This window comes from Hylaeus volcanicus, chromosome 3, assembly GCF_026283585.1.
Source record: "Hylaeus volcanicus isolate JK05 chromosome 3, UHH_iyHylVolc1.0_haploid, whole genome shotgun sequence".
Taxonomy (NCBI): Eukaryota; Metazoa; Arthropoda; class Insecta; order Hymenoptera; family Colletidae; genus Hylaeus; species Hylaeus volcanicus.
This window is the reverse complement of record NC_071978.1, coordinates 532,130-546,999: the sequence shown is the minus strand read 5'-3', so window position 1 is coordinate 546,999 and position 14,870 is coordinate 532,130. Positions and strand designations below refer to the sequence as shown.

General features: G+C 40.2%; 2 protein-coding genes across 3 annotated transcripts; one reads left to right on the top strand and one right to left on the bottom strand.

Annotated features, from left to right (window-relative positions):
• Positions 1-180: 180 nt before the first annotated feature.
• Positions 181-8,357, top strand: LOC128874289 (zinc finger protein 329-like). 2 transcript variants are annotated; one of them, XM_054118882.1, is made up of 2 exons: positions 181-1,194; positions 2,211-8,357. In XM_054118882.1, exon 2 carries the CDS (start codon positions 4,341-4,343, stop codon positions 6,504-6,506), a length of 2,166 nt encoding a protein of 721 aa, XP_053974857.1. In that variant the 5' UTR covers positions 181-1,194; positions 2,211-4,340; the 3' UTR covers positions 6,507-8,357. The 2 variants fall into 2 exon arrangements, with proteins under 2 accessions (XP_053974857.1, XP_053974858.1); XM_054118883.1 differs by lacking the exon at positions 181-1,194 and adding an exon at positions 1,201-1,951.
• Positions 8,358-9,265: 908 nt separating this feature from the next.
• On the bottom strand, positions 9,266-14,826 carry LOC128874288 (lysosomal alpha-glucosidase-like). The gene is made up of 16 exons (XM_054118881.1): positions 13,896-14,826; positions 13,331-13,803; positions 13,047-13,221; positions 12,887-12,977; positions 12,635-12,803; positions 12,502-12,571; positions 12,321-12,425; positions 11,993-12,250; positions 11,719-11,921; positions 11,545-11,652; positions 11,285-11,462; positions 11,056-11,204; positions 10,910-10,994; positions 10,566-10,836; positions 10,283-10,482; positions 9,266-10,209 (listed from the first exon to the last, which is right to left on the bottom strand). Exons 1-16 carry the CDS (start codon positions 14,325-14,327, stop codon positions 10,147-10,149), a joined length of 3,030 nt encoding a protein of 1,009 aa, XP_053974856.1. The 5' UTR covers positions 14,328-14,826; the 3' UTR covers positions 9,266-10,146.
• Between the last annotated feature and the right edge of the window lie 44 nt (positions 14,827-14,870).

Genomic DNA, 14,870 nt, shown 5'->3' with positions numbered 1-14,870 from the left:
TTATGATCAGCATTCAATTGCAAAACGTCATCTTTGTCAGACGATCGTCGTTGTATATGTATAAAACGAAACTGTACACTTTGCCAAAAAAGATACCTTTCATCCTCATTTGCATAAGAGATTTAAGGAGACATACACATCTAATTATACTTACTATGTCGCTTCATTCGTTTTAAATTCTGCTATACAAGCTGTTATTTTGGAAGCATTGAAGTCACTGACTTAGTGCAACGAGTGATTCGACAATTTATACGAGACTGTAGTATAACAAATAACCGATTACATTGCTAATGTCCATACTTCGTTTCTTTAATACAGAATCTTCTCTACTTCAACTCTGATATAGAATAAATGAACACGTTATGATTATTTATCTCTCGTTTGTTAGCTCACGAAATTAACTCATGATTACCGATTAAAATTACCACTATACAAGTTTTTTTTAAGTCAATTTTCCTTTTTTCCGACACTAGACCAGCCTCAGGTCTAATATTGCTTGAAAGGGGAACGATTTATGTTTTCCGTTGATGTGCGTCAACGATAAAAGGCAAGCGTCAACAATCGACGTTTATGTGCAGCTCGTAACGCTGTAAACATACAATTTGTAGATACGTTCCAATGTCATTACCGTGAACCAAGAGTTTGGGGCGTGGCTGTCAACACTTTATGGAGATATCTATTATATCGACTAACGGCACTTGCTTCAAAAAAATCATCTAGGATCAATTTAACGATGGTGTGTCTTTATCGAATACACAAGTAAACTGCGATCACTTTTTAAGTACAGAATCGAGTCACAAAAGTTTCGAAAAGTAAAACGAGTTTTTTTACGAACGGAACAACCAAGAACCAACTTTTTCTCGATCGTAGCATTCCAAATTATTTTGCAATTAAAATATGTACAGGAAATTTAAAATTGTACAAAAAAAATAATGTTTGAGCTAAAATGTTGAAATGTTAACGTGTAGCATGCCGTAAATGATGTTTTGCTGGCGTTTCGCGCGCCATCTCTCAGGAAAAGATGGTACGATGTTTTATGACGATTACTTCGCCCCTCTACACGGTCCGTGAATATCATCGGCAGAGTCGAACGTGGTTCGAAGATGGCGATACGAGGGTAGGGTTGAGCGGACGCTTCGCAAGGAAGCCTTTTCCTCGTCGTGATAGCTGGAATTTCGAGCCATCCCGTGTTTGGTGAGTAAAAATTCTATTGTCACGACAGATTGCACGATAACGTGGATTGGTTTTACGGACCTGTCACCCCGAAGGACGTCGAAATGGCGGGAAATTTGCACCGGTCGAACCGACAGAATCTGGCGATACGTACGGAACCGTCTCTTTCGAGACTGGGAAGTTCAATGCGCACAAACGTGTATCACGTCGCGACAAAACGAGACCGCAAGGTCTATAGTAAGCTTGTGCGCGCGTGTATCACGGCCAACAATCTTCATGGACGCACACACGTAAACGCGCCTGTATTCGCGAGAGCTTAATCTGTGCGTGAGTGAGGCGCTCACAGTTAACAGTGCGCGAGCTTAAATCTCCGCTTAGAGTTCGTTTTCAGAGGAATAGACAACTAGCGTATCCTAGATATTTTTAAAATGTATTTTATCGAAATCGAAGGCTCGTACGGATAAGTGCCCCACGTTATAGACTCGTGTCTTTTTTGCCAAACTTTTTCGAGGCTGTGTCGCGTAAACAATGTTTCTACGGCTATGTTTCTATGTTCCTACAATTCGACCATCCGAGATCCAGATCATTTTAAGATGCGAGAAACATTTGCGCTAGAGACGTGGGGAAAAAGAATCGAGTGTAATGGGAACGTGAATGGCGATGATACCAGAAATTGATCAACGCGGTTAAAGATCGAATCACGTAACGCGTACGAGCTTTCAATCGCGCGCGATGCAAATGCTCGGAAACGATCGATGTTTGGGTCGACTGACGAAGAGTGAGTAAACTTGGGATATTTTACAATTTTTATTTTGAAATGGACTGGGTCGTGTTGTTGAGAAAAATATTATCGCGAATCGATGCAGTTCTCACAGGGTTGACAGCGTCCATGAGCTAACCGCGTCGGTTAATTAATCGACAAAATGGATAAGCGTTGCGCGCGTACTTTTCCATTTCAAAATCGGTTGACGAGTGTCGTTAGACAGGTAGATTAAAGACAGCAAAGAAATGCCTTCGGTATTTCTCGTTTCTTTCAGATGGTGGCGGGTTCTTCGCTTTTCACTAATCAAGAGAGCGATTCACAGATGGGAAAGGCTAAGGCTACTAACACAGCTTACTAATCCAGGCGAGAGTAAAATTGTATCGATATATCACACGCATCGCATATGTGCGTATTATGTTATTTTCGTGAAAGGAACTAGGTCGCGAAATTGCAAATAACCAGGAGGCGTTCTCGTTTTCGGGCTCGAAGGCAGTCTAGTCAGGAAAGAAAGGGACTCCTTAAAGAGGAAATTATGACGCAACCAAGATAAGGGGAGATTATACGATGAACTCGAAACGTCAAAGCGTAAATATAGGAGTGCGATAAGTAAGTGGATCGTATCACGAATCTCGTTGAGATTCTGTCGTCGAAGCGCCACGTAAACCTTGAACAAGTTTCGAACGAATCGGCCTGGGTTAGGTGCGTGTCTATGATATAACAATGTCTGTAACAATGCTTGTACTGCGTCGCAATTACCAAAGGCATATCAAGTAACCAAAGAACCGTTTAATTAAGCTTTGAGTCGAGTCGATCTTGGCCGGTATTATCGTTGCGTTACGAGGCTGGGTCAACGGTCTAACTCAACTTGGGGATGTTCGATTCTTGTCAAATAATTGATCTCACGTATTTGAAATTTGTAAGTTAGGTATCGTTGTTTAAAACGTTCAGAAATGACACGGTACTTTGTCGAACAAGAAGAAGAAAGAAAATAAAAGAAAAAAGAATGAAACATCTCACGTTCAACTATCCTTGGGTAGAATTTTATTTCCGATAACGATGATCGAAACACGTGGTCTTTTAACCTGAAATTGATCAATCGCTGTCCTGGTATTTGAAGAAATTCAAAACAATAATAGAAGAGGAATAATGAGGATTGGCGAGGCGCGTGCAGAATCGGAGGCGGTGGTAGTAGCGAATGATAGAGTCGCAGGGGAGAAAGGTGAGAGGTCGCAGACGAAACGCAGGCAGGAGGGTCGGTAGAACGAAAGGGGTATAGAAAGAGTCTGCCGTCGCCGGCAGGGCAGCAGGGCAGCAGGGTGTGCAGGGGTGTAGGGGGTGAAATCAGACCGATATCGACCGCGAATTGCGCTTGCGTGGAAAAAGGCGCGCAATCGCCGTCGAGGAAACGACGTTTCGTATCGTCGCGAGGAAGAGGAAGCTCTCGCAGTCGGTCGATCGTCGCGGCGACGGGCACGGAGAAACGCCGTTCTGTCGTCCCTTTTTATCGACAGACTCGTTATCCCACGACCAATCCTCTTCTTGCACCTTCAACGTTCGATCGTTTCGCCCGAAAAAGAAAATTGCTCTCGCCGCATCACGAGCGCCACGGTTTAGCTCGATTCGTCGGCCGTCGCGCGTGGAAACCCAGCGCGTATTCATCGAACACGACACTTTCGCTCCAACTTCCGGTATCCTTCTCGCCCTTCTCGGTGATTCCAATGCGCGCACGAACCGTCCTCGTATTTCCGGGAAGGCAGCAGCACGCAAGACGGGAGAATCATTGCTGGTAAGCGTACCGTGCGTCGAAATCGTAGGCGAGAAGCGTTTGGAGAACCAAACTACCTGCCAAACGGAGAAACGATTGATTCGTCGTGCCTTCGGCGTCTTTCGACTCCTTCTCTCCAATCGTTCACCGACTCTATCCCAGTTTCATCCTCCACGGGAAGCTAATTCGACCAACGCGCTCCAGAAGCTGACAGGAATGATCGCGAATTTCTCGGGTGGAGTTCAACGCGATTACAGGGTAAATCTGCTCGAGAAATCGTGCATAAGAATCGTGGCGAGAGAGAAAAAGGAAATGCCAGCGTAGCAAGAAAAAAAGACAGCGTTGGAGAGACTATCGGATAGATAAGTGTCCGATAACCGGAGCGTAGCTTGCTTACGTGTCTCCGTCGCTGACTAACAACTCCCTTCAACGTTACCGATTCCTTTTCCTCAAACACCGTGCCGATAAAAGATAAACCTGGAACTTGATCCAAGGTGATACGATCAGCCTGGTCCGACCGAAATTCACGATCGGTTCCAGTATCGCTCTACACGTGACAAATGGCGTCGAGCATCGAAATCTCTCGAGCCTGAGAGACTCCAAGGCTGTCTCTGGACCGAGGAAGACAATAAAGGGCAAATGGCCGCGCTTAATCTGCAGCAAACCGTTTTAACTGAAACGGCTGCTTCTGAAACACGCGAGCAAGTCGAGCTGACGGAACTGCTGCCTGTGAAACACTCGCGCATTAGGGAAAACGTTGTCTTCGAAGATTCGAATGCAAACTTGAACGGAAATTTAGACAGAGACGCGAATCCCGAGGATGCAACAGACGCTTTAAAAGTGCTACGGAGATTTGCCACCGATGGTTGCATCGAGGATGACCAAGAGTTCCAGCTGCGGGATTTCACGTTTTGCGGGAAGATCGAGCGGCAACGAAAGCAAGGAAATGACAAACAGTCGCAAGGGAAACCTCGCGAGGGGAAAGAGAAGATGGAGGATCGGACGTTCGAGGGCGAAGCGATTAAACGGAAACGGAAGGGTATCGGTAGAAAGACCGTCCCTCGGGCAAAGTCCCGAAAGAAGAAATTCGTTACCAGAGAGCAGGGAGAAGGAAACGGGGGGAATGGGTTCGGAGAAAAGAAGAGGACCTTACTGGACTGCGAGGATAAAGCGTATCTGGATTTCGACAGAAGCAAGGATTTCAGCGACGAGATTTACGTATTTAGACGTGAACCTTTGTACCCCAACGCTCGAAACGATTATCCCACGAGCACCAATGTCGCGTTATTCGAACATATGCCTTCTCAAGAAGAGATCGACGACCAGGAAGATCCCACGGAAGAAAAGTCCTGTTTAAGCATCGAGGCGATCATCGAGGCCAACTACCTTCTCGAAGGCGAAAACAACAACGTGTTGCGTTCGGCCAGAGAGAAGGTTCGCGACATGTGCGTAAATTCGTTGAGCCTGGACGCGAGTAGCGAATTATCCAGGAAGGAATACATCGAAACAGAAGTTGACAACATCGACGTTGACGAGGACGAGGCATTGTCCAACTGTACCGAGTACGAGGAAAAGAAATACTGTTGCGTGGTCTGCGAGGCACGATTCAAAGGTAGCGGAGGACTCCGTAACCATTACAAGATCGTGCACGGAGCAGGACCGATTTTCAAATGCGACGAGTGTGGAAAAGAGTTCCCTCTGAAGGAGAGGCTGAAGCTTCACGTGAGGACTCACACCGGCTTCAAGCCGTACAAGTGCCCAGAGTGCGATAAGAGCTTCGCCAGAGGTGGCCAGCTGGTGCAACATCGACGCACTCACAGCCAGGTAAAGCCTTACCGTTGCGGTCTGTGTTCAGGCACGTTCACCTGTGCAGCAAACTTGGCGCTTCACGTGAAACGCCACAACGGTCAGAAGGATCATAAATGCGAGATCTGTGGCCGAGCATTCGTTCGACGGGATGCATTGAAGAAACACCTAGAATGCCTTCACAGAGACGTAAAATCCTTCTTGTGCGTCATCTGCAACAAAACGTTCAAAGGCCATCTGCCTCAGCACATGAGGACTCACGCTCGCGATAGACCCCATGGATGCGCCACTTGCGGCCAGAGATTTGCGCAAAAATCCCAGCTGACCGTTCACCAGAGGACACACTCTGGACAGAGACCGTTCAGGTGTCTCGTCTGCTGGCAGGCGTTCGCTCACTCGACGGCCCTCAAGCTACACACTAGGAGACACACCGGGGAAAGACCCTTCAAGTGCGCCGAGTGCAACGCTGGTTTCACTCAGCTACCTCATTGGAAGAAGCACATGAAGTGTATCCATGGCAGAAACGAGCCCTATGCTTGCAAACGATGCAAGAGTTTCTTCAGGATCAAAAACGACCTCGAATGCCACGAAAAAACTTGTCATCCGGAGTTAGGCTCGAGCAATCTGGATGGATCCAGCAACTCGGAAACTATCCTCAACGAAATCATGGACAAACCCTCCCTACCGCCTTCCAAGTACCGAGTGATGACTGTGGAAAGGATGAGACTGTTACTCGCTGTATTGTTGAAGAGGATCAGCAAGCAGGAGAGGCTAGACGAACTAGGCTTTGGGAAAAGGTTGATCGACGAGGTTCTTCACGACTCCCTGATATCCGCTGGCAAGGATCCGGTCGTCCGTGACGGGCTCACGGAACTGGAGACTCTTACCAGAAATCTCGAGATATTCCTGAAATGGACAGTGCCCAAGGAACACTGGGAGAACTTTTGTAGGCTGAATAAAACTCCCGAAGATATCTTAGAAACTCTTACTGCTACCTAAGCAAAAGATTGGGCTTTAATCGTCAAAGAATCGTTTCAACTGCTCCTCGAAAAATCAGTGGAACCCCGAGTATCCGCGGAAGTCGTCCGGTCGTCCCGTAACAAACTTCGAGAAACGTCGTATAATTTATTCGGAGGAATAATCGATATCGATAACATTTCATAGAATTTCGTTTAGTTTAACATTGATATTTGCTAGTCCAAAGTGCATAAACGCGACGTCTATGAAAACATTGAAACAACTTCTTTCTCTCCTCCGACTCTATCATTCTTAAGGTGCGTTAGTTAAGAGAGATCGACTGATTTATCATTTAAATCCAAGAATGCCTCGTGTGCAAATTGATGGAGAGATCGATTCGACATGTGGGGGCCATAAATGTGATGATTTATGCTGCCGATTAGGAAAATGGCCTAAATCAATCTTCTTCGTTATCTTTGACAAGTTCTCTTCTTTTTATTACTTTAGTTAATAGGGAAATACTATTCAAGACTGATGACCACCACTCGTGTCGATCAATGCAGTGCGATATAAACGATTAATTCAATTGTCCTAGACAATTATTCCTAGCTACTTTATAATTACCGCTACATTTGTTTGGGGGTTGTTTACACGTGTGTGGCGTAGTCGCGTTAGATGGCAAGCGCAGACGCCGCCGTTAAATCTGACATTGTACACGTTTCGACGACAGGTTAGACATTTAGAATGTCATAGAAAAAAGTCTCTGTTCGCTATCGGTGTTGAGACTTGTGTATATTTCTTTTTACGGTCAAGTGAACTATGATACTTTTAGATAATATTTACCGATGGAAGAACAATTCGCGATGAAATCATCATCATAAATCCTTACGTCTGTGGCTCCTAATACATCTAAGAAGAAACGTGTCGAAAACCAATTACTGTTCTGCAAAGTATGAAGCACTGATGGCAGACGCGGGGTTTACGTGCAACTTTTGAGGTATTATTTTTTACGGAATGTTTCGTTTTTTGTTATTTGTCGAGTCGCATAAGTATTATCGTGACACAGAGCCTAGCACTCGAGTCATGTCGCCGTATACACTTTTTCAAATTGAAGAAATATTTAAGATATCGATTTGAATATTTGTTCGTTTCAAGTGATTCATCTCTGAAAAGGTTAGAAACGCGTTCGAATGTTTTCCCCACCCCACGAGTGCCATGTGTCATTGTCATTGTACTTGCCGCATTACAATATCAAAGAGTGTGCGTTATTTACGTTGTTACATAGGAAATATATGTTGCTCGTGATATGCGAAAGAACATACGGTACTTATTGAAATGGGATAATTAAAAAAAAAAAGAAACGACCCGCGACTAGATTAACGATAGAATGTATCGAGTCTCGTTTCGATCTATTCAACCGTACGTTCTTTGCCTTTTTAAATTTAGTATAGGAGAAAAAGAGGTATATTTTGGACGTAAAAGTGCGCGAAAAACGGAAAACCATAAGAAACTTCTTGCCATATTTATTAGCGTATATCTATGCATGCGAGTGCACACAGTGTCGTTGAAACGTCATTATAATTGCACACTTTAGCGTATAGTTGCTTAGGTTCTTAGACGGTCCTTTACGAAAATTGAAGAGGCTAAACGCGATCCTAGGATTGCCATTTTGTTGCAATTTATTCTTTTAGTTAAATGTTATCGCACTTCGTTCATGTGCGCAGACATGTATCAAGTTGCCAAGAAATGTTAACGTGGCGCCATTCGTTTTATTTTTTGTTGAAATTGCGAGGAAGGTTATGTTTACAAATATAATTTAGTGAGATTGTGGTGTGTGTCATACACGTCGAAACAAAAATATTATACGCTCTAAACTTCGCAAAGCATTTCTGTGGAACTTGGTACATGTATGAAAAGCGATGCGCGAATTCCGTGTTGTGTTCACGGAATCTTCATTCGTTGTACAGTGAGAATGGAGACTTCGATGCCGAAAGACCTTACCCTCGCTCCGCTTCTATTATAGTTGACATGGTTATTCGTTATCTGACCTCGGTACGCATTCGCGTGTTTTGCCGTATTGTACGTTTAATTGCTCGTACGCGTTGCTCAAATGAAACGCGACATCCTTTAGATAGGTGTAAGTAAATGTGAGCAGACAATAATGAACAAGGTTGCGAGATAGATATATATTAGTCATTGAGAAAAGATATATACAATATATATATATATACACACACACACACACACATATATATATATTATATATGTATATATATATCCATATACACATTATGAATATACGTTATATTATGTGCGATATGTTTGACGTACGAAAAATTAGAAAAAAATACGTTAATGCGTTTTCTATTATAACGCGTAATATGTTTAATTCGTTAAAAACGTTTTAATTCTGTAGAAGGTTCAGCAGGGTGCTATTTTGTACTGCGCAAACATTTCGAATATTACCTTAACGTCGAAATTTCGAAAATCAAAGTGGACCAGAGGTGGGCAAAATTTTGTTTGATCGGCAAGTTATACTTTTATTTTTTCGTTGTAGAATACTTTATTCTTTTATTCGTTATTTGAAATTTCTATCTAGATAATCATTTTGTCCGTCTCTGTGTCGAATGTTTTGAATGTTATGTTTGTCGTTTACAACCGGTGTCTTATATATAATCGTGGAACGATGTTTACTGAAATCCAAAGAATAGCAATTTCGTTGTGAAATAGCGGCGAAAAGTTGATATAGTTTGAGGTTCTCGTCGAATGTACGCAGATGTGTTATGATTTGTTCTATAACGTGTCTGTGACGAGAATTTACGTGGGTAGCCAAGCCTCGACAGAAGCGTGTATTGATGCGAACGGTGACATATTGTTTCGAAATTTATTCGAAAGATCGAAATCTACTCTCCTGTCCAACGCAGAAATGCAAACAAGGGTCGTGGGACATTGAATACAGAATGTAGAATATAGATCGAGGTCAAAGGAGACATCGCGCGCATTCAGTTGTTCGAGGTTGGGACAGAAAAAAGAAGGAACTAAAGACGTGCAAAATTCTCCTCCGGGTAAAAAAAAACATTGAATAACTGATCTATTATTTCGTTTTTTCTCGAGACAGATTTCGATGTTTCGACGACAGCGCTTGAGGTTTTCGAGTTACTTTTAAGTTACGGTGCCAAAGTTAAACAAAGCAAAACAAAAATTCTTGGTCAACGCTGCCAATGTCGCGTGAACGACCGCATTGTATCTATCTGTGTTATCTTTCGCAGTCACTCACGTGGCGATTAGGAACGAGTGTTCCTGAACATTTACGTTAGGCGTTTCCCTTTCGTTCTTTTTCCATTCAACGCATTATCGAAAGATTCAAATTTCTATTTATTGTTTTTCATTAGTGCCATAAATATTGCGTAATCAATGCCGTACTGTATATTGTACTATACGACGAAGCAGTGATTCGAATAAAAAAGATTTTTCTTTATATCAAATATTTATTTTAACGGATAGAAATATGCATATACACGTATATATTGTATATATTGTAGTAACAAAAATTGTATTCGAGACAAATGGAGATTATATTTTATATTATTGCCTCTAAAGAATAACATCCTTGAATCGCGTACATTAGCAGTTTAAAATAGTGTTAAAACAATGTTTTTCACAATCATCAGTCGTTGATTAATTACTTCCAATAAAGTATAAACTTTAGTCTTAGATCCATTTGTAGATTTGTCATGGTCATACACTGAAAAATTTCGTGATAAAATCATCCATGCATCGGTGTTGTATAAGGAAATGTTAGAGGAAATTTCACTCACACTTTGTTGATCATTATATTCGAAACTTATCTGACGACCGTTCAAAACAACTGTTGAGACCTCGGACGTTACTCCCCATATATATATCACGTCAAGAAGGATCCTCTCGTTATATGTACCTTCCTTAGCTCTAAAATTGGACAGAGTATTGTTCTCGACAGCGAAGGACATCCACAAAAATTGGCCTTTTTTGATCGAGTCTACAAATGATCACCGAAAATAAAAAATGATTTTGCATGTCTTTCATATTAGAATATGACATAAATTAAATAAGTTGGGATACCTAAACTGTCTCCGTCATCCCAGTATAACTCTCCTTTTGCCTTCTTATATTTATCCAATGTAATTAATAGCTCGAAACCATTTTTCCTACTGTCCGTTGTAGTTGGACCCGGTTTCTGACCTGGCAAAATAGATCCTCCACGGATCATTAACGGTATGGTATCGAGTGGCGCATCTAACGTGGTATATTCGCCACGTGCGAATTCAGCTTTTTTCGTATAAAAATCATACCATAATCCGCGCGGCAAATAAGCCGTTACGTTTATCTCATTCTAACAATAACATATGAAACCATGGATAAGTTTACGAACAAGTCGTTTACGAACGTCACTAGCTGCAACTTACTTCTTTTAAAACTGGAACGATCATCAAAGAACGTCCCCATAGGAACTGCGTGTCGATATCGTACGTGGCTGGGTCATCAAGAAATCTAAAAGGAAAAGAGGTTCTTATAAACACTCTCAAACAGAAATTCTGATTGCAACACCTACTCGAAAAATAATGGCCGCGCTACAGTCTCTCCAAATTTGTGGGCTCGGAAAAATAAAGTGTACAAATACGGTAGAAACCAGTATCGTATTGTAAGAGCACGTCTCGATGAGCGCACCACTAATTCACCCATAGCAACTGGATCTTGCTCCTACGCATACATGCATACATAGTATCCAATACAATGTCTGAATATGATTAAAAAATTTTCAAATAAGCAACGATACAAACGGTTGTATCGTCGGAATTATGGTTACGAGAGAAAGGATAGAAAGCACCGAGTTGCATCCAACGATTGCATAACTCAGCTGTTGCATTCCCATTGAATCCGCAGATGTCTGCACCAACCATTGGTATTTGATAAAAATTCATCGATAATATTGCAGGAATACTCATTTTTAAATCGTGCCTAATGAATGATAACGATTAATAAAACGAATCGTTTATTAACGGTTCGGACTGCGCGCGCGCGCGTGTGTACATTTACTTACCATGAAGAATAGATATCCCCTGTCCAGTGGCCAGCATAATATCCATGTCCTACCCACGTCGATCGTGAAATTATAAATGGTCTTTTTTGTCGAATTTTAGTCAACGCGCTGTGTCAATTTTTGTCCAATTATACGTTTTATTTTAATTGGTAAATTTGATGTTTATATACTTACTAATTTGTAGCTATCGCCTGACTGGTGCCATAGGTATTGTGAAGGTTGTAGTGTGGTCCTATATAGTGTTTAGCATTCATGCATAAAGTTTTCTTCGCGAGTTTGCCTTCGACGACGTTAGGAACGTATTCTGGGTAATCCAAATTGTTTTTCGAACACCCTTCTTTAAGGCCGTCGTAAAAGTTGGAAGGCTCGTTCATATCCTAATGAACACAAAGCATGACATACGAGGTAATATTAATATTTCTATCCTCTATTTATAATAGATACATACGATCCAAGCACCATCGAATGCGAAAATATCATGCATATTCTTCATCATACGAAAATAATAGTTTTTCGTTTTAGGATTTGTAAAGTCAGGCCATACGGTAGAAACTAAGTTCCAAACTTTGCCCATAAATGGTTGATTAGTTTCTCCATCCTTTACGAATATATCTTCTTTCAGACCCTCGACATACGGCGTGTAAGTTCCGTTACTATCAAAACCAGATATACCAGCGTCGATTAAGGGAATGTAATGCATTCCTCTCTGTAATACATAGCTTATTATAAGATACATTAAATGGCATTGGTTAAAAACGTATGCAATAGTTACATACAGAATGCATTTCATTCACGAATTGTGGCAGATCTTTGAACTTATCCGAATTGTACGTAAAATCGTCATTTTTATCCATGTAATCTAAATCGTTCCATTGAGTGTCCTGAATGTAATACAATTTAGTTAATTTTATGCATTAATGGGTTTTAAATCGAGTAAATAATTTATACAGATATTACAAATGGAATTCCTGCTGCTATAGTTCTGTTCCATACTTGTTTCGTTTTTTCTAAAGTTCCGTATCCGTATCTGCATTATTACAAAATTATTTAAAAAACGGAGTTATTCTTTACGACATTGTAACGTTCATACCTGCATAAATGAAAACCTAAGGACCAATAGGGAGGGAGAAAAGGTTTGCCCACTATTTCAGAGTACTGTTTTATAACATCTGTTGGTGTTGGTCCCAAGAAGAAATATATATCGAAAATACCACCAATAGTTCGAAATGTTATACCAGGCGATGGCTGCAGTATTACATCTGAAAATGGCAAACGTTCAGATAAATACTCATGGACACATTTAGACCGTGGACTACTGAAAAGTGATTTAAAAAATGAGTACCCATAGCGTTACTGTTAAGGAACAGAACTCCGTGAGATTTCCCGGAATCTTCCATTATCAAGTAAAAAGGATGAGTTCCATATAAATTTGCCTAGATTTGAAAAATTATTCCACGTATGAAGAAAACAAACTTGAAATAAGTTTAAGCATATCTACATACATTTTCTATCGGCGGTTGATCTTTATTAAAAAAGGTAAAAGATTGCCAATTGGTATTTAATTTTAAGTTTGTCTGATGCTCGCCGATACCGTAAATATTATGAGACGGCAAAAGAGCACTTATTTGCAACAATTGATCAGCAAATATGAAACCTCCGATATCGATAGAGTCAAATCTGAATGTAAAAAGAAAGCATTAATATTTTATGAAGCGATCGATGTACGTTCTTTATTATTGTAATTTATATATGTCCAAAATTTAAATTTACTTTAAACGGTACTCACATCACTGTGTCACCGTCGGTCCTATATACTTTAAAACCTGGTTTGGTATTATCAGTATCTAATTTATACTTTGTATTAGTATTTCTTTGAGAAAATAGTTTAGAGTTGGTCCTGATAGGCCATGGTGGTTCATATCGTTGTTTTAAGGCGTCGCTTATTTTTAAACGCATTATTGATTCATCTATACTGGTAGTTTCTACTTTAATAAGAGGTAGATCATTTTTATAAAAGGAATTTCCTGTTTGTTTAAGAAACCCTGAAAAATCATTCCCATCTTTGCTAAAATTTTCATACTTATATATACTCCAATTCTTTGGATAATAGCAATATGGAACTTTCAAAGGAACTTGTTGAGAAGTTAAATTCTGTTTGGAGACAGGTTTCCAGCAACACCCTCTTTGCATGCAAGATGATTCCGATATTCCATTTTCAGGATGGCAATCGAAACGTAATATTTCCGGAACATTATTGCACTATTTGTAACAGAAGAAAAGGTATCATAAATAATGAATAAAAATTACTATGAAAATACTGGACATTCTTAAGTGTTTACATTGTTACTTACTTGCATAGTTTTGGGTGCTTGAAATACAGCATCGATGAATGTTACATCGTACTTATATCTTTCGTTAATAATTATATCATTGGAGGGATCAATTAATTCATAGTTGTTATTTTGAGAACTTTCATTGTCATTGTCAAAATTTATGTTTATCTCACATACCTCGACAACAACATACTTAGCCTGTCTTATAAACAATAATAAAGCACAGAACAAACTAATAATTAACGTTAATCTCAAGAAATCACATGGCAATATGTATTTTAAATATAAGTTTAGAGGTATATTTTTCGTTAGATGCTGCTTTTTTTCGTTTGCATCAATTTTTCTTGACATATTTGCTTTTAGAGATTCTGTCACTGAATCATTCTTTGATAGGGACGACTTCCCCAAATTGGTTTTGTTAATCAAATGATTCATTCCTTTATCAATCATTCTGATATATCTTGTGTTTTTTGCTTGTAAACAAATTATCTTTGGTCCGAATATTTCGTCGACTGAAAACACTGTACTGATAAAAGAAGTAAAATTAAACGACCATGACGAAAATATAAGTAGCTACATACTAATGGCTACTAAAGAATACAAAATGTTAGCAGCTATCAGAACAAAGAAACATAAAGTTTTGTTGTTTTCACTACGCAATGACTCATACTATAACCTTAATGCTGCACACGAAACACAATAGTATTTAAAATAAAGAATAATTTATATCATATTCTTATACATTTTATGCGTGTTTCAATGTTTTACAGAGCAAATTCACTTTTAGATTATCTCCAAATTAAAGTGACGGTGAGATTTTTGTTTATCTTAACACGATTAACGTACGATTTTCCGTTAGATGTTTGGAAACAAAAACAAAAAATATAAATACATGTCGAATGGAGTAACCAACTCCTTTTTCGAAGTCGGTAAAAAAACTATCTCGTTTTGTAATAAAAATGTAGAAAGGGTTTGTTAAAAAGCAAAGTAATT

What these genes read in the sequence shown, in the direction of transcription:
- LOC128874288 (XM_054118881.1), bottom strand. Translation starts at nt 14,327, where the DNA reads ATGATTGATAAAGGAATGAATCATTTGATTAACAAAACCAATTTGGGG. An exon ending in TTAGGTTTTCATTTATGCAG is followed by an intron (nt 12,572 to 12,634) that starts GTATGAACGTTA and finishes GTAATAATGCAG; the next exon opens with ATACGGATACGGAACTTTAG. An exon ending in ATAATTCCGACGATACAACC is followed by an intron (nt 11,205 to 11,284) that starts GTTTGTATCGTT and finishes ATGTATGCGTAG; the next exon opens with GAGCAAGATCCAGTTGCTAT.
- LOC128874289 (XM_054118882.1), top strand. Translation starts at nt 4,341, where the DNA reads ATGGCCGCGCTTAATCTGCAGCAAACCGTTTTAACTGAAACGGCTGCT.